This window comes from Lissotriton helveticus, chromosome 6 (assembly GCF_964261635.1).
Source record: "Lissotriton helveticus chromosome 6, aLisHel1.1, whole genome shotgun sequence".
NCBI classification, from domain to species: domain Eukaryota; kingdom Metazoa; phylum Chordata; class Amphibia; order Caudata; family Salamandridae; genus Lissotriton; species Lissotriton helveticus.
In genome coordinates this window covers 593,393,228-593,412,364 of record NC_136067.1, presented here as the reverse complement: position 1 = coordinate 593,412,364, position 19,137 = coordinate 593,393,228, and the positions used below count along the sequence as shown (strand labels likewise).

The 19,137-nt window shown below is 46.2% G+C and overlaps 1 protein-coding gene across 10 annotated transcripts in view; it reads right to left on the bottom strand.

Annotated features, from left to right (window-relative positions):
• Positions 1-19,137, bottom strand: part of RIMS1 (regulating synaptic membrane exocytosis 1) — a 2,308,950-nt gene that overhangs the window by 132,937 nt on the left and 2,156,876 nt on the right. For 9 of the 10 annotated variants that reach the window (XM_078648052.1, XM_078648043.1, XM_078648046.1 and 6 more), the window contains one exon: positions 6,050-6,191. In XM_078648052.1, the coding sequence (XP_078504178.1) occupies positions 6,050-6,191 (142 nt within the window). The remainder of the gene's footprint in view (positions 1-6,049; positions 6,192-19,137) is intronic. The other variant, XM_078648051.1, reaches the window with a different exon arrangement.

Genomic DNA, 19,137 nt, shown 5'->3' with positions numbered 1-19,137 from the left:
CGCTGGGGTGGTGGCGACCTACGGGCGCACTATGCCCCCTATCACAAAAGGGCTACAAGCAGGACGATTGACCCCCAGGGGCGCGCTACCCCAGTCTCACCCCCACGGTCGACCCCGCAGAAGGAGGGGGAGACACCTATTACCAGTAATATGGGGAAGCCAAGAGCCACCCAACAGACGTCGGTCCCTGAAACGGCGCCAGAAGATCAACCCTGCACCAGCACCCTCCCTAAACCGCCTACGACCCAGCCAGACCCAACTATCTCAGACAAACTGGACCGGGTTCTGGTGGCCATTGAACTCCCCAGAGCCTCAATGGAGGAGCACCTGGGCACTCACCACGGACATCAACCTTATCCGCGATGACCATCGGAAACTAGCCGATAAGGTGAGGGAGGGAGAGAGATCCCTCGCTGAAATACAGCCCACCCTAAGTACGAAACAGCAAACACTTCATACAGCCCTGGGACTGCACAGCTTTTTTCTCTATAGAAAGGGCCCATCGGGTCCCAGCCCGTAAACCACCACCCGGCAACGCACCTCGCCCATTGCTCGCAAAGTTCCTTCATTTTCAAGATCGCGACGCGGTGCTACGAGCCGCCAGGCGTGCAGGTCCACTACAAGTCGAAAACCAACACGTCATGGTCTTTCCTGATTACGCCAAAACATCAGAGCGTCCTTTTTGGAGGTGAAGCGACACCTGGGGGCGAATGGCATACAGTACTCTCGGTTGTTTCCAGCCCGCCTGAAAGTCATTCATGCCAGCACCACACACTTCTTCTCCACTGTAGCAGATGCCTGCAAATGGGCGGACCGCCACTGTACAAAGGGACCGGCTGCGGTCGTGCCACAAAGGCGCAGCCAAAGAGCACCGCACAACAGGAGACGCGCCTCACAACCGACGCAAACACAAGGACAACAGAACTGGAGGGAACCCACAAGACGACACGAGGTCGACTCCCCGGACCTGGAGCGGATCATACGGGAACGTCGCAAAGCCCTTCAAGCTGTTGCTGATCTAGGGGCTTCCCCTTCTGAGGAGGACATCAAAGGGTTCCCCCACCTCTTCGTCTCGGGCAGCGAAGAAGACAGCAACGGGGCCCATCCCACAGTTGACTCAATTACACTACCCCCGGTCACCCCACAAATTGCTGATGCCCTACACTGAAGGTACCGAAAGATGTCATCCGAAAGCAAGCCTCACCAAACAGCACTTGAGAAGCAGGTACTCCTAACAGGAAGTTGCCCGCATCGTACGTCACGGCACGTTTGACGCATTGCACTCTTCAACGACTAATATTACTCCTTCCAACGGCCCGGTGGGATCCCACCTCGCAGGCGCGAACTGTCACCCCTATGTATTGACTGTTCGCTCTCTGGTTTCATGAGCGTTGGTTTGGACGTATCGGGCTCGCCGATGCGCCCCAGGTATTGGGATTGTTTTCCCACCCAGTTACATGTTTTACTCACCCTGTTATCTCGCCCCTTCTACCCCACAGGAGACATGAGCATCTGGGCAGCCAGCACATCGAGATGGGGGTTTATGAGGACTATTTATAAGAACAGCGCGACCAGGTCGCTCTCAGCACCCATAAACTCAACGGTTAAGATCGCGCACCAAGGCGCGGGTAGGGTTTGTCCAGCTTCCCAATGCAGTGCGCAGATATCAGTATCCTCACCCTGAACACACGGGACCTCCACACACCGCGCAAGAGATACGCAACATACGCTTACATCAAACGCCAGCATACCCACATTGCGTTCCTGCAAGAAACGCATCTCACAGCGCCAGAGACAGACAAACTGCGGTCCCGTTGGTGGGGCACGATATGCGCCACGTCATACTCAGTGTTTGCGCGGGGCGCACTGATTTGGGTCCGCCCAGGCACCCCTTTTCAGGAAACACGCAGAGTGGTAGATAAGGAGGGTAGGTATGCACTATTAGAATGAATACTTGACGGACAACCAGTTTTACAAGGCAGCATATACGCGCCCAATATTGAACAGGATAGATTCTGGGACTCCCTCACAGGCGTGCTGGCCCAATTTACATCTCTCCCACGGATTTTAGGGGGCGACTACAATTGTGAACTCGATGTTACACTTGACAGATCCCACCCACCACCACCACACTCCCCTGCCCTTGCAGTCAGAACGCTTCCGCTGCTGGGTCAGTCACTGGGCGTTAGTGGGCGCGTGGAGAGCTCACCACCCCCACACAAGGCATTACTCGTTTCATTCCATCACCCACAACTTGCGGACCCGGTTAGACAGATTCTTATGCACCCCATCACTAATTTCCAAGGTCCAACACACTGATTATTTAGGCCGGGTAGTCTCAGACCACGATGCACACATATTGTGCGTTCAATGGAGGCCCCCTCACCCACCGGTGCCCACCTGGCGCCTCCCACGGGACTGTCTCACTGACCAGGTATCCCGGCACGATCATGCACAGAGTATCCAAGATTATTTCAATTGCAATGCAGGGTCCGCCACCTCCAGACTAGTGGAATGGGATGCTTTTAAAGTAGTGACCCGGGGGACATGCATCAAACAGGTAGTAGGGGTACGCCGCACACTAGAGCAAACCCTAGTCGATACGGAGCTGGCGACACTCACCAAGGAGGAGGATGCCAGGGCCGCAACGGTGGCCCAGGTGGCAGAGGCCAAAACGCAATACTCAACCGCCCTAGCCAACCTGCGCAAATATAACTTTCGAGCCTATGCCACCCGGGTACACAAGGAGCGGGACAAAACGGGCACGCTTCTAGCATGGTTGTCGAAACAAGACACTGACACCACACCCATTACCGAGATCTTAACCCCCCCGGGCATCCTAGTGCGCTCCCAATTAGACATTTTAAATACGTTCCGGCAACATTACGCCGCGGTTTACAGCACCCTGACAAATTCTCGTCAGGAAGCGATAAGCCGCTTCCTTGACCCGCTGCAGATCCCACATGTTACAGATGCAAATAGGGCCTCACTGGATACTAAAATATCGGAGATGGACGTCTCCTGCGCGATACGCGCGCTAGCGCGGAATAAGGCAACGGCCTAGATGGTCTCCCCCTTGGGTACTATAGTACCTTCTCGGCCCTCTTAGTCCCTCGTCTGACCGTCATGTTTGCAGACGCATTCAAAAGGAGAGAACTTCCGGGATCGTTTCGGGAATCGGTCATAGTGACCTTTCTTAAACTGCATCGAGACCAACAACAATTGTCCTCCTACCGCCCCATTACGCTCCTATCCGCTGACTGCAAGGTCTTGGGGAGAATACTGGCAACTCGATACGAGCAAATATTGTGCCCCTTGGTGCACCCGGACCAATGCGGTTTCGTCCGTGGTAGGAACACGTCCCAGAACATTAGACGGTTGTTCCATGTCCAGGATCAGGTGGGAGAGACCTTCCCCCGCGCGGCCTGCATCATCCTCGACCTTGAAAAGGCCTTTGATACTGTGACCTGGTCATACCTATTTGCTGTCCTGCGACGGACGGGAATGGGTCCAACCCTGCTACGGTACACACGGCTGCTCTACACCAATCTCACATCTCGGGTCCATGTTAGTTGAGGATTGTCCAGATTCCAACACCTCTGTGAGGATGTTAGTTCTTACCTCAACGGAAGGCAATTGTAGATCTAAGACTTTAGCTGCCTGTCTAAGGACTATGGTGAATGAAGCAGACTCCATGAGAGGACTGGGGAGAACAGCCCTGCCTCAGGGATGTGTCCAGTGGACAGGCCTCTTGTATGTTCTGGTAGAAAATCGTTATCATAATGTGGGGAGAATTCTTCCCCACCATTACCATTATCATCATAGCTGGTTGGCTCTGCTCAGAGTATGATCCAAATAGTTGTTGGGTCACTGGAGGGCAGCTCCTAGGAAAGGTTCTGTCATATTAGTCACAATGTAGGGGGCAGAGAATATAGGAACTGAACTAGAGTGTGGCTTTGGCTGAGGTCAAGTTGGATTTGGCTCAGAAACGTCAAGGCTGCCGTCAATGAGAGATACGAGGGCCTGCACCGAGGATGTGTCATACAGTGGTGGTTCTAAAAGCAATGCAGGACTTAGCAATGGGTACATTCCACTCAACAGTGGAGATGCATCGGTTCTGTTGGGGTTGTGCCACGCAGCAGAGGAGATGGGTCAGCTCTGCTGGATCCATGTAGGCTGGCAAAGCACCCTAAACCCACATCCAAGGGTCTAGAACTGGGAAGCCACGACTTGGCAGGGTAGACTCATAGCTGACAGAGTTCAGGTGCAGATCTAAGGTTGTTGGAAGCCTGTTATGTCCCTAAGGCTTCAGATCAGGAGCCCAGCCAAGTAGCCCTTGGAGTCAATCTGGGTTCAAGAGATGCAGGTCCATCCTTCACACCCGAACAGAAAAGGGCAGCAGGTTAAAACAGCAGCGCAGCAGTTTCTTCAAAGCAGCAGTCCAGCAGAGTGGCTGTCTTTTCAGCAGCACTGCAGTCCTTCCTCCTTGCAGAGTATCCACAGGCCCAGGAAAGTCCTGAAGAGGTGGTGTCTGCGATAGGGATTAATACCCAGTTGTGCCTTTGAAATAGGAATAAGCATCTAGAGGCATGCCTTTGAAGTGCACAGAAGCCCTGCCTTCCTGGCCCTGGCTCCAGACTTCCTACAGGGGGTATGCAGTCCTTCGTGTGAAGACAGGACATGGCCTGTTCAAGTGTAAGTAGGACTGTGCCCAGTTTCTTCCACTAGTCCTGCCAGTGATGGCCATCCAGTCACACCTAAGCTCCCCCTTGTGTGTGGCTGTCTAGGAGGAATACACAAAGTCCAACTGTTACCCAAATCCAGTCACGTGACCCAGAGACAGGCTGCTGGCACCAAATGGCTTAGGCAAGAAGATGTCAACTTTCTAAAAGTGCCACTTTACGAATTGTAATTTATAATCTAACCACCATAAGTTAGGATTTTAAATTGCGATTCCAGAGATACCAAACAGGACGGGGTCTACTGTTCCCATTTGGAAATTACACTTATAAAATGTAATGAGGCAACTCCAATGTTATCGTATGGGAGAGATGGGCCTTGCCATAGTGAAAAACAAATGTAGGCATTTTTCATTATCAGGACATGAAAGTCCTAAAAGTATATGTCATGCTTTTTAAATACATTGCACTCTGCCCTCTGCGTTTTCCAGGGCCTACTTTTGGGGTGATATGTGTATTAAAAAGGAAGGGTCTTGCAAGATCGAAAAGACAGTTTAAAACTGCACACACTCAGGTTGCACTGGTAGGCCTGAGACCTATCTATAGTGCTACTCAAGTGGGTGGTACAATCAGTGCCGCAGGTCTACTAGAAGCATTTAATTTACAGGCCCTGAGCACAGGTAGTACCACTTTACTAGGGACTTAAAAGTAAATTAAATATGCCAATTGGGGATAAGCCAATGTTACAATGTTTTAAAGAGTGAGCACATGCACATAAGCACTGGTTAGCAGGGGTGAAGGGCCCAGGGTCCTCAGGCCAGCAAAAAAGGGATAAGCAAAAATAAGGGGAGGAGGGAACACATTTGGGGAAAGACCACTCGAAGGCTTACAGGTCTAAACAGACAGCATCAGCATTTAAGTTGTCAAGAAGAGCACTCAATATAGATAGCATGTTTTATCCTGGTCAGGAAAAATAGATTGAAAATAATGTGGCCTTAGAAAAGGACATTGCTCTCTCCATCTGAGAAACACACTCCGTAAACAACCACGCATAACTGTGGGTCTGGGCCTTGTTTCAGGTGAAGATATCAAAATAATATGGCCCCCTCACAATGTGATGAGGGCCCCCTGAGTCTCCCATATTTTACAGATATTTATTTGCCTCAATAGGGTTCCCATTGGAGAGTTGGGGACCCCCGCTGGGTTGATGGACTCCTGTGCCGCAAGGGCCTGTGTTACACTTCTGCCTTGTTTTCTTGATAAACCCCATTGACCAATGCGTACATACAAAGCATGCGGCCCCACAACAAAATGTTGTTTTGAAAGTAAACCGTTTTATAAATTAATTTCTTCTTATGAGTATTACTTACTTTCCCTCTGAGCTGTAGCTGTTGATGCTGCCATCCGTGGACTCGCGGCTTGGCTGCCGAACCATTCGACTCCTCATTTCTGCAGCCATTCCAGTTTCTGTGCTTCTCTGTATAGTACTTTTCAACTTCTTGTGGCTAGCTACTGGAAAGAAAAGCAAACTATGAACCTCAAATTTGAATAATCTTTACTTTCCAATCCCATTTTATTACTAGATACACACTTGATCTGAAGCAATTGTTGCACAACCGAAAATAAAATCACAGGCTGCAGTAGTTAGGAAACACTCAACTTGATTTCTTGGAAAGCATATTTGCACAAATCTAAGTAATGCATGTTTTTCAATTTAGCATTACAGTATGGAAGGAATTTTAAATGACAAGATATTTCTTTGCTGTACACAATTTTGTACAACAAATGTAATGCTACTCTCAGATTTCATGTGAAAAAAATCCAGAATAGTTAAGAGCTTGATTGCTCTATAGTCACACCTTTCACATATCGCTAGCCACTGTTGCTACCAATTATAGGCACGATTTACCTATACTCATAAATTATCACAAACGTATGCCAAAATAAAGCAGCAATTTAATGCTAGGCTATTTTAAAAAATGCAAGTGAATGTAATTCTCAAAAAAGCAGATTTAAGTGCCAGATTTACGAAGGCACTTAAGTGTAGTAAAGTTACAACTGAGAAGTCTCCACACTTGTGCAAAGTTTCTCCACTCAAGGCAGAACCTCCACACTATGGGGAGAATCACTGCACTGAGAGCTGCAGTGTGGAGATTCCACCCTGAGCGTGGAGACTCTGCCACAATGCAGAGACTCTGCACCTGTAACTTTACTACATGTAATTACATGTGTGAATCGGGCCCTTAATAAGTAACTATTTAAATATATGCCGCTCTTTGATAGAGTTTATTAAAAAACAAATAAGTGGATACTCTATAGAACCTCAGATTCCTGATGTTGTGAGGCATCTCAGGTACCAGACCTACCTCCAAACATGATGACACAAAGCTTAAGATAGGCGTCAACCCTGAGCGCTGATTTCAGTTTATCTATTGGTCTTCTTGGAGGGAGGGTGGCGGAACTAAGTGGTGGTTTGATGCAGAGCTCTCCTTCCGCTGCTACGAAAAAAACATTTAGAAACACTTCTGGTCACGCCAGCTATCATCCTCATGGGGATGGAGGATCACCCTGGGAACCCAGACATGATGTTGTATTGATCTCATGGCAGCCTGCTCAAACTAGAGTCATAGTGAAAAGTTGAGGCCCATGCTGCCGAAGGCAGGCCATTGCAGCTGCAACTGTATAATCTGAGACTAGGAGTATACACTTGGTGCTATGTGTCCTCTAAAGTACAGAAGACTCATTAGACACAAGGCCTGCTACAACACCAAGATCTGTCATGTGGTGGCTCAGACGGACATCCTGGCTACCTCGAATTTTGAAAGCAGTCTGTGAGGACAGGAATGCGCTAGCAGGCAAGGGAGACTACAATGTATTAATGCGAGAACCACTGATCCGGGATGCCACATTACTGAGAAAAGAGCGAGGTGTGCATCCAAAGAGCGAGGTGTGCATCCATATGGGGCACAATGTCTTTTCAACAGTTCCCTTATTTTCACCACTTGAACCCAAGTCGGTTATGGATCTTGTGAACTCAACTCTGAGCACTTCAAGAGCATAAATTTGTTTTTTGATGAAGATTAATTGTGTTGCTGTATTAACGAATACTCAACATTGACAGATGCAGTAGAATTGATTACTCGATGCACATAACAGTAGTGATTCTTAAGATTTTTTTTTCAACAAATTAGGTATTATTGCCAGAAATTACTTTTAAAAATGTCTGTTAATGGCATATTTGTTGAAAGAACCGTTGAGAAAATTGAATTTTTTAAGTCACGCAACATGTATGAGATTTGAGTTTGTAGCATTTTCTCTAAGCTCATACATGTGCACTTAATCTGAGTTTCCAAAATGGTGCTTGAACAAGGCTGATTAACAAAACACGTCATAGCAGACTAGCTTGGTTATGAACAGTATATTCGGTGAGCAATTAACACATATATATATATATATATATGCTGTGTAAATATCAGGGCTTTAAGATTAAAGAATGCGGGGGCCGTGGACCCCCCCACGGCCACCTCCGAGGGGCTTTAATTTTAAGTAATGCTGAGGCTGCACAAACCCACCTGCAGTCCACAGGACCCCCACCTGCTTGAAGCAAATTCTAACAAAGGAGGGGGGGGTCACGCATGACCCTGGGGACTACCACCCCCTAGGGCCAACTTCTGCTATGCCTCGGACTGCCCACCCCCAGGATATAGCTGCTTGCTATGGCTTGGCGGGAGCTTTACCGCTCTCACAAGCCAAAACAAACTGTGCTCGCTTTCAGCAAGCGAGAGCACTGAAAAGGTTCTTGGTTGCTGAAAGTGGAGCACAGTTGCTTTTACAGAGAGGAAACCTGATGTAGCAGCTCCCTCTCCTTAAAAGCAATGCTGGTTCCTGCAGAAGCTGGGGAGCCGGCAGGGACCACATGGGCCTTGTGGCTCTCCCCGCAGTCCCCAACAAATTGGGATTCCTGGGTGGGACCAGGGCACCCACAATTGAAGCCAGGCCCCCGGGGGATGGGATTCCTGGGGCCGAAACTGGTCAAGGAGGGGGGCCATTCAGCCCCCTAATATTATTTATGTACATTTTAAAAAGTGGTCGGGCCCTGGGGGATTGTTGAGAGGACTTTGGAGGCCATACCCTCTTTCTCCACCACTCTGCAAATGAGGTTCCTGTTGCACTGCTGGTTGGAGGATGAAGTCCCTTTGGATGCTGAGGGTCCTTGAGGGTCAACAAGCCCACCTGTTACCGCCAGTAAGTCCCACAGAGCGCGATTGCTGAGAGCACTTCAGAGGCCACACCCCACCACTCTGCAAACACACCTCCTGATGCACAACTGGCTGGGGGATGAAGTCCCCTTGGCTCTCGAGTGTCCATGTGGGCGAACAAGCCCTGCTGTTACGTCGGGAAGTCCCACACAGCGGAATTGTTGATACGACTTTGGAGGCCATGCTTACTTTCTTCACCACTCTGCAAGTGCACTTCTGGTTGGAGGAGGAAGTTGTCTAGGCTGCAGAAGGTCCTTGGGACCAAAAAGACCTCCTGGGGGATAGATATTGTCCCGTATCTAACTTCAGCATATCCAACCCCTTTCCTGGCTTTCACTTTGAGGTCAACATCCACAAAAACCCAGGGGGCCCAAGCTCAGTGCTCAGAGGGGCGCTAGGCCAATCACCTCTGCGGGGGCCATTTCAAGGACAGACAGTCAAAACAGCTCTTGGGCAGCACCTGCCACGGGGAGTAGATCGCCTGCCTTCAGGCCGAACACTCGGACAATAACCATCTCTACAGGAAGGCAATGACGATCAACACAAAGGCATTAGGTATAGAGCAGACTCCCACCCTCTCTGCTTATGCTCATGGAATATAAACGGCTTGTCGACAAAAATCACGGATCAAAACTTCTTACACTATCTCCAATCTTTCAACATAATTATGCTGCAGGAAACATGGCTCCACTTCCGCATTCGATCCAATGCTTTTCCATTCCGGCCACAACAAGCAACAAACTTGTACACCACTCGGAAGGGCTGGCAACCTACGTCTCCACCTCGAGTCACTTAAGTGGCCCTGGTCGGCTCTCCCACATCAGCCACCTGCAAAGTAAAGATTGCCATCTCTTTTTACGGAGGGTAAGATGAGGTGGGCCTAGTAATCCCAAAATGGAAAGCCAAAGACTCAGAGAACTGAACCGACAAAGTACTTAGTCTCATAACAGAAACGGAATCCCCACATTTCTTTGTAACTGGGGATTTAAATCAACATCTTCTTGGCACATCGGGGCGAAGGGATCTTTCTCACTTCAATCTGTAAGATCCCGCCACAGAGCGCTTCATTAATTGCAAGCAAGACCCGCAAGAAAAAACGCCTCTTGGAAGATCCTGAACATCTAAACCTCAGGGCCCTCAACGGTAGATTCTTCGGGGGCTCTCCCCCCGAACCTTCATACTACACCAACTCATCCTGTTCAATTTTAGATTACACGTTTGCAACTCTCTCATTGTTCCCCTACATTCAAGGGTTCCGAATGGGGGACAAGGGGGATAGCGACCACTGCTCACAGGAAATCCTAGTGTCATCTGCCGCAACCTTCGCCATTCAACAAGAAGAATTATTGGTGCCTACCTATACCTCAAATTTAAGGAGGATCAAATGTGCATCAACAATAACGAAGTCTCTTTAAAAAAAATGCAACCAAGCTCTTTCAATCAATAGAAACAGGCGCAATTGACCAAATAACACACTGGGAATATTTTCCCGCAAAATTCTTAAGCCTCTGTGGCAAAACTCCTCCGAAGGCAGACTCTTTCCGGATAACCGGCATGAGAAAGAGGATCCCTAAAGCTCAAAGGGACCATCTAAAAACGCTTAAGAAATCAATAAACTCCACTCTAAGATGCCTGAGAAGACACCCAGGGGACTTAAGTGCCCGCAAAATCTTGCAAGATTGATGGAAGCTTCTGAAGAAATTGAACTGGGAAGTCAAGAAAAAGCAATTAGACGAAATCTGGGTAAAGCTGCTCCATGATGTTAACCACAACGACAGTGCTCGCTTTTGGAAAAAGGTAAATGCTACAATCTGCCCACAACACGAGGGAAAAAAACATACCCAAATGGACGGCTGCAATGCGATCGCCAAGGAGCAGGCTACTGGGGTTCAACATGCCAAATTCAGTAAAATCATCAGGACACAAGCCAGGCCATCCACCCCCATCGGCAATTAAGAAGCAAAATGCAAAAGGAAAAAGAGAGAGTGCTCCGGGCCCAAATGGATTCCCACAGGCCTTGTTTAAACACAAACCGGACTGGGCTAACTTTCTGAAACCCCTATTTTCACAAATCTAGTCACAAGGCAGAATACCTGAATCATGGAAAGGCTCAACGATCGCCCCGATCTACAAGAGCGGCGACCAGGCCTACCCTAGCAACTACCGCCTAGTGGCCTTGATCGATAACGAGGCAAAATACTTCGTAGGCACCGTCTTGGAGGATCTCACAGCCTGGGCAGATGCCAAAAAAATCATCCCACCAAACCAGACTGGCATCTGCAAAATGACTGGTACGACCACAAACATTCTGGCACTCTCTTCTCATCGATTCAACCAAAACAGTTAACCTGCAACTACACCTATGCTTCATTGACTTTCGTGCAGAATTCGATACTGTTGTGAGGGGGGAACTTTGGGGTAAGCTGGAATGCTGGGGAATTCCTCAGGTCATCCTAGATATAGTGCTACTTCTACACTGACACCAAGGACCCGGTGAAATTAGGTGGGGGAACGCACCTTTTTAGTAAAGTCCCTACAAACAAGAAATAACCTGCCACCCTGCGTGGTGTCTTGATGTGGAGCTCATATCTTGTCATGTATTGTTGTATTGCATCTTCTTTGAGAAAATGATCGATAAAATATTATTTTTTTTTAAAGTCCCTACAACCAAAGGCTTGAAACAAGGTTGCGTGGTGGCGCCTACTCTGTTTAATCTCTACATGGGCAATCTCCTTCAAGCTCTCAACATCTACAATGCACACGCTCCCACGCTGAGCAGTTAATCACTAACAAACCTTATGTATGCTGACGACGTGGTGCTGCTTAGTCACATACGTCTTGCTCCAACATCTACTTCATAAAACGCAGAAATATGCTGCAGAGAATAGTCTAAAAATTAATTTCAAGAAAACTCGGTGTTGGACCTTGCCCTTTTTGGCAGGTTCACCCCTAAACTTTTTGCTTTTTCCTAGCCTGTTTCTGTGACCTGGTGTTAGTGATTTTAGGTCTTGGCGCACTTTTTTACTGTGGTACAGTGTAAAGTGCGTGAGCTCTCTGTGTATGTGTTGTCGTGTATTTCTATAGGTTCTGAATCGATCCCCCTATTCCTGACCCTATTCTGGTTAAACTACCTAGCTAGTTAACTAACAGTCAGCCCATGAGGCAAGAAATCCACCATTATGCAGATACCGTTATCTGACGCAGTCACACTACGGCACAGGAACGTGTTATCTGATTAGGTCATAACGCTTGAGATCTAATTAGACAAGCGACATTCCTCCAGCCCCTGATAAGGCATACGACGTTCTCATAACAAATCAAACCTATGACAACCTGGATAATCCGTGCGGCCATTGTTTTGATTTCACAGAGAACTTTAGTAAAGAATGTGCTAACGAGCAAGTCGTATGACATCTTTATTGACGTACCTATGTCCATCCTTACGTCAATCCCGGCACCTTTAAGGTATAAATATTGCCGACCTTGCCCTATGCAAACACACGCGTGGTGACAAGACGGAGCAGCCATACTTGCCGAAGCCGAGAGCAGAAGCAGACCCCGCAGGCAGCAGCCCCGCTTTCCTGACGCGCTGAGAGACGCGCTGCTATCTCAAGCCGAGAGACCCAGCACCGGCGTTTCTGGGCAGCCCTCGCAGGCAGCCTGGAATATCGAGAGCAGAGAAAGAGATACCATTCCTCATTCATCCTAAATTCCAGGTACAGAACTGAATAACCCCTCCTAGAGAATTCTTTAGTTATTCACTTGGCAAAAACAAACTTAACTTAAACTGTAACTTTCTATTCCCGCCCACGTATTAGACTTAGGTCCGGTACACGGGGTAGGCGTATTTAGAAACACCAGTTGAGCACGTTTAGTCAAATGTATATGTGTATGTAAATATATTTTAATCATTTTAAAACATCATATGGCTCAGAAACCATATCAATGTTTTTACAGTATTATTTTATACTATTGCTTTTAATGTATGCACTTTACTTAACTATAAGTATTGCAATAATATCGATCCATTTCTCTTGTACGAGAAAAGAGACTGATCAATAAATAACACCTTTTATTGAACACGCCCGTCTCTTCCTTTTCTCTACATTCTGATGAGACTAAGAATGCACGTACTGACTGAGTAAAATAATTGCCTTGTGCTCACACGACTCTTGAGATTGACTCTTGATTAGGGGAGAGCAAAGTTGTCATGTTCTATGGTTGTCAGAAACTAAATCCCTTCTTGTCTAATCAGGGGAGTTAATCCTTCCTTGAACATTCGAGAAAGTTTCTAGCGAACTCTGAGCTTAGCTGGCAAACCCAAAAATTAAGTCTAGTATCGACAGTAGTAGACCTAGTTAACGTCTGGCCTAGGCCTTTACTGCTGTAGGTACTATTCCAATGCGCAGAGCCTATTGGGAAAATAGGAGCTACACTACATGGCGCCCAACGCGTTTGGAAAGGGCGATAAAACTAACGTAAGACATTTAGAGTAACTCAGTCGTGCTTTCTCACTCAGACCCCTTTTCCCAAATACTCCAAAGACGTCTGGAGTGGGTGAAAGGTTATAATATCCTCCAAAACCTCGCAGGAGGGAACTCCTATGTATGGTTCTTGGTCTAGTCAACGTTGAAGGATAAACAGTGTTCCAAAATATTGTGCATCTAATCTCTGTTTCCATAAAGAAACCTGATCTGCAAATAAACATAATACCATCCTGTCAGCAAAATGGACAGCGATGAAGAACGAGAGGTTACTAGATTAGCTACTGAAATAGCAGATGCTGATGCTACCATGCAAGCAGCAGACGCGGATATAATACTCATTCCGGTCGCCAAAAGGAGATCTATAACCTTAAAACTTATAGAAAATGGACTGACACCTAGAGGTGGCACAGTCATATTCGTAATCGAGGCACACGAATATCGGCAGACAGAGGTATACTATACATGGATACATTTTCCAGCAGCTAATACTATAACAAAGTACTTCCACTATTACAAAGTAGAGGAACCTCCTAATGAGTACACTCCTTTCGAGGAGGTGGAAGTACCACTCAAATTCCAAGAGCATTTGCTCTTATTTGATGGCGCCCTAAAACATAATAATCACATTACAAGGCTCGGTCCTTTAGGAAGACCAGGAGCAACGTGGCCGGTCCTAGCCGGATACACACCATATCCAGACATCGAAAGAATGCCTGCAGCAGAGCTGTTAATACAGCTAAAACAACTACTAAAAATTCACAGACAATTAGTTCAGTATGTAATGCGGACTTCAACAATTCAGCCAGCGATTAAACTACCACAGCTGACCCCTCACCAGGGGAACACAAATAAAATTACACCACAGAACATCCAATCCTGCCTAGGTAAAGTTCCAGCTAAACGGGAACAAATACCATTCTGGTTGGCACAGAAAATTACCCAAATAGAGGCGGTGTTTCCTGACACCACCCCATTAGAAAAACACAGGATTCTGACTATATGTCTCCCAATGGGAATCTCACCACACATTGAGGACTGTGACACTTGGGGTACAGTCTTTGCTTCCATCTACACAAAAACGCACGGTGTTCCATCCATTTCGGTAATACCAGATGTGCTAAAACAAATTCAAGATGAATACGGTCCAGAACCTGCTTTAACTCTTGGTATGAAATTACTAAAAGACTTCAAGCAGGTCTCGGCTATATTACTAGCCAACATAAAGGGTGAAGCAGCAAACGTGGCGATCCGCCAGAGGTTAAAAGAGACAGATATAGCAGACCAACCAGCTGAAATTGCCAGAATCATAGAAAAATCCTATGAAGAACTAGGCAGAGATAGTCTAGGTGGAATACCAGTAAAACCGCAACTGACTACAAGTCCAGAAAAAAATGTTTTTAATAATAATAATAATAATTCACCAAAAAAGAACTGGGATGGGAACAAACAATCCAATCCCAAAGAAAAGAAATTCCAGTCCAGAGGAAGGTCTCCTAGGCGAAGAGAGAAATCTCCAAACCCGAGACAAAGGTCACCCCAGAGTGAACCCTCTGGGAATAGATATAACCTTAGAAATAGGGATAATATTAAAAAACCTGATAGATATCAAGACATTGATACACGTCCCTCTCAATCTTTTCAGAATTCCTCGCAGAAATCGGAAAGAAGAGGACGATCAGAAGAGCACGCCAAGTCCAAAGACAAGGAACCTGCTCAACTGAAAAAGAAATCACAATTTCCAAAAAAGAAGGTAGCCAGTATCAAGGTAGTTAACAATGCCGAGAATACTGAGGACACAACTGAAAAACGGAGAGTGGGCTCAGACAATGCTAGACAGCGCAGCAGAGGTGAGCATAGCTCGCAAAGTCCTTATGAATCATCTGGAGACAGTGGACACGAATGAATACCTTCAAGTGGAAACTGCAGATACCAGAGTTAGCAAGCCCCACAAAATATACGAGATAACATTACGTATAGAGGGAGATAAGACTAGGAAAATAAGGGGACTATTTTGGGATAACCTCTCAAAGGGTTATGACATACTTTTAGCTGAAAAAGACTGGCCACCAGAGTTTGTCAGGGAGTGCCCTCATGGCGAAGAAGTAATTATGCCTGCCTTCTCGAATCAAATCCCGATTCATAAAAAATACACACTTGCTAGAAAGTGGGCAGTGGCCTTAGCACCTGCTTTATATAAAAATCATGTAGGATGGGATGAGGATTCTCCTCCTCACAAAGTCCAGTTAAAATCACAACCAACTGCACAAAGGCAGTACCCAATTAAGCAAGAAGCTAAAAAACAAGTAAATGAAATACTAGATCAGCTAGAATACCAGGGGGTGATTGAAACTTGCACCTCACAAATGAACAATCCTTTGTTTCCGGTCGCCAAACCAGACAACTCATATCGTCTAGTTTTGGATTACCGACACCTTAACACATGTTGCAAAACTTTTGCAGTGCAAAACTCACACAGTGCTGCACTAATGAATAACATAGTGCGCAAAAAATACAAAACTACCTTGGACATCTCCAACGGATTCTTTTGTCAAAACATAGCACCAGAGAGCAGATATTTAACAGCTTTCTCAGTAAATGGCACTCAAAAACAATTCTGTCGGTTAGCCCAGGGGTACAAGAACAGCCCGGGGGTATTCTCAGCGAGAGTAACAGAATTACTACAACAATATGATGATGAAGCATTATCTTATGTCGATGACATTTACTTAACAGATGATGACTTGGAAACTCACTTGAAAAGAGTGAACACCATAATACTTGGTTTCGCTGCAGAGGGTTACAAATTCAACTTCAAAAAGTCCAGAATTGCCCATCTGACGGTCCTATTCTTAGGATATGAGTTATCAAGTGAAGGCAAAAGCCTGGCAGACAATTTCCTAGAGAAATGTGCCGTAATCCAAGCTCCTAAAACACTAAAAAACCTACAGTCAATTCTAGGCTTCCTAAATTTCGGAAGAACTTACATTGCAAATTACGCAGAAAGGGTCAAACCCCTTTACGATCTAATTAAACCAGATTTTAAAAGATCAAGTTGGACTCAAACACACACACAGACATTTTGAGATCCTTACAAACAGACATGCTAATTAAGACAAAATTAGAAACACGTGATAATACACGCAACCTTGTGATCCGAGTCATCCCAGGGAGATGCGGATTCACATACCTGACCTCTAATGAGGGAGAAAAGGTACCAATTGCATTCAAATCACACTTGTACACTAAGGCTGAAATGAAATTTAGCCCAACGGAAAAAATTCTTACAGCAACACAGACCGCTATAGCAAAAGAACGAGCCCTGGCACAAGGTAAACGAATAATAATCGTGACACCAATACCAGCCTTAGAGGCGGTAACAAAGGCAAGCATTCCAAATGCGAAAGCACTCCATCCGAGATGGATACAATGGGCTAACTCTCTTGCTGCAACAGACGTGGTGTACGAATTTGATCCTTACTTAAAAACACAAGAATTTCTACAATATGAATTCGAATGTCCTCTGCCAACCGAAATTCTGCCTCTAGACCAATACGGCTGTATAATATATACAGACGGATCAGCACAACCCACAGTAGGGGGTAAACAAGCTTACAGTGCTGCGTGCGCGATTGTTAAAGGTCGTTGGCACGAAGGGAAATTTAAACCAACCCTAACTAAAACACAATCCCTAGGAGATTGTACAGCTCAGCGAGCTGAACTACTAGCATTCAAGATGGCGCTTGAAAATACGGATCGAGAATTCCCCACACTCATAGTGTGCGATTCATATCATTGCGTTCAATCTTACAATGAATACTTGCAGATCTGGCTTCAAAATGGTTTCAAGGATGCGAAAGGTGGCACAATCAAGCACAAAATGCTCTGGGAACAAGTAGCTCTTTTACAAAAAGAACTACCAAAGACTCACGTGATACATACACTGAGTCATCAACGTGATGGCGTTCACGTTGCAGGGAATTCATTGGCTGATGAGGCCGCGAAGGCAGCTGTGCAAACGGCTTCCGTAGCTGCCGTCACCCGGTCAAAAACAAAAATAGACAGTGAAATATTACAAGCTGTCAGCGCTTCAGAAAAGGATTCGATAGAACCACTCCCTAAAGGCTTTCCAGTAAAATACTCATACATAACTGATGCAAACAATGTTCCTTTTGCTCAAATCCCTGGAGTGGGGGATAGGGCAATTCCAAACATGGAACATAGGTTAGGACTAATAATAGCGGCACACGAAGGGCTTGCTTCTACCCATGCTGGCGTCTCAGCCACAGTATCATTATTAAAACAGAGATACTGGTGGCCACAAATGAGAAGACAAACAAGGAACTATGTTCTAGCATGTGAAATATGTCAAAAAATGAAAGTATCAACTGTGAGACGTCCAGCACAGACGCCCCTTCTAATCTCGGATAAACCATTAGCCTGTGTTTATCTAGACCACTGCGGTCCCTTACAAAGGGATGGTAACTATAAATATATCTTGGTCGCAGTGGACTCATGCACGAGATTCATATGGATGTGGCCCCAGCGAACGGCTGACGCCAGAACTGTTATAAAAGATTTGCGGGTCTTTATCGGCACATACGCAATTGGCATTCTGCATTCGGACAATGGTCCTGCTTTTAGCTCTCGGGCTTATAAGGAGGCCATGGTCAGCATGGGCGTGCAATTGCGGTACTCTTGTCCATTTCACCCTGAGGGGAACGGAATTGTTGAAAGAAAAAACCGTGACATAAAGCAATCTATAACGGCAAAGGTATTAGGTTCGGAAGCTGGGTGGGTCAAACATCTAATAAGTGTCCAACGTAGTCTAAATAACTTGCCAAGAAATTCTCTGAAGGGATTCAGTCCGTACGAATTATTATTCGGAACTAGGATGTTGATCTCTGACCTTGATAGTCAGACTTCAGTGGTAACAGAAAAAAGCTTTGATGTCAAAGACCGTTTGGCTATTTTGCAGGACTTAAACAAAACAAGAAAAGACCTGAGCAACATACAGTTGAAACAACAGCCAACAACCACTGAAGAATCACCACCTGTCCCAGCAAGACCTGTCTGGATTCCAAAAGTCGGGGATCTAGTCAGGGAGAAGATCGCGGTAAAGAAGGAATTTGGGCCTTCTTACAGAAAAGCAGTTCCTGTCTGGTCTGTCAACGGGACAAGATCAGTTGTACTACCGCCACTTGCTGGAAAAAAGGAGAACCGAGTTGTATCCATCGACCTGGTAAAACCACAACATGTGGCCGATAACAAACAGTAGGCCAAGTGGACTCCCAATAAGTAGCAGAACACCAAGGTTTGCTACCAGTACAGAGGTCCTAACAAAGAGGCTCATCACATTCGAAACGCCTACAGAAGAACAACAAGGACTATGCAACAATGCAATAGAACTTAGACCTCTGAAAACCCAAATAAAGACATTTAGCAGAGACACACCAATCTATACTGAAGTACCAAGTGAAAATGCAAAAAACAAAAATCCTGAACCAATTGGAACAATTGACAGAACTGCATCCGGTTACTTCATCAACTTCGATGATTCCTCTGAAGGCTTCAGCGAACAAAAGACACAGCCATCATCAAAATCCTTTAAAGACAAAGCGAAGGAACTTTTGAAACAACTAAAAGAAACATATCTGATTTCTCCATGGATTGAATTTTGGGTGGGTTTTGGTGCATTTATCCTCATACTTTGGC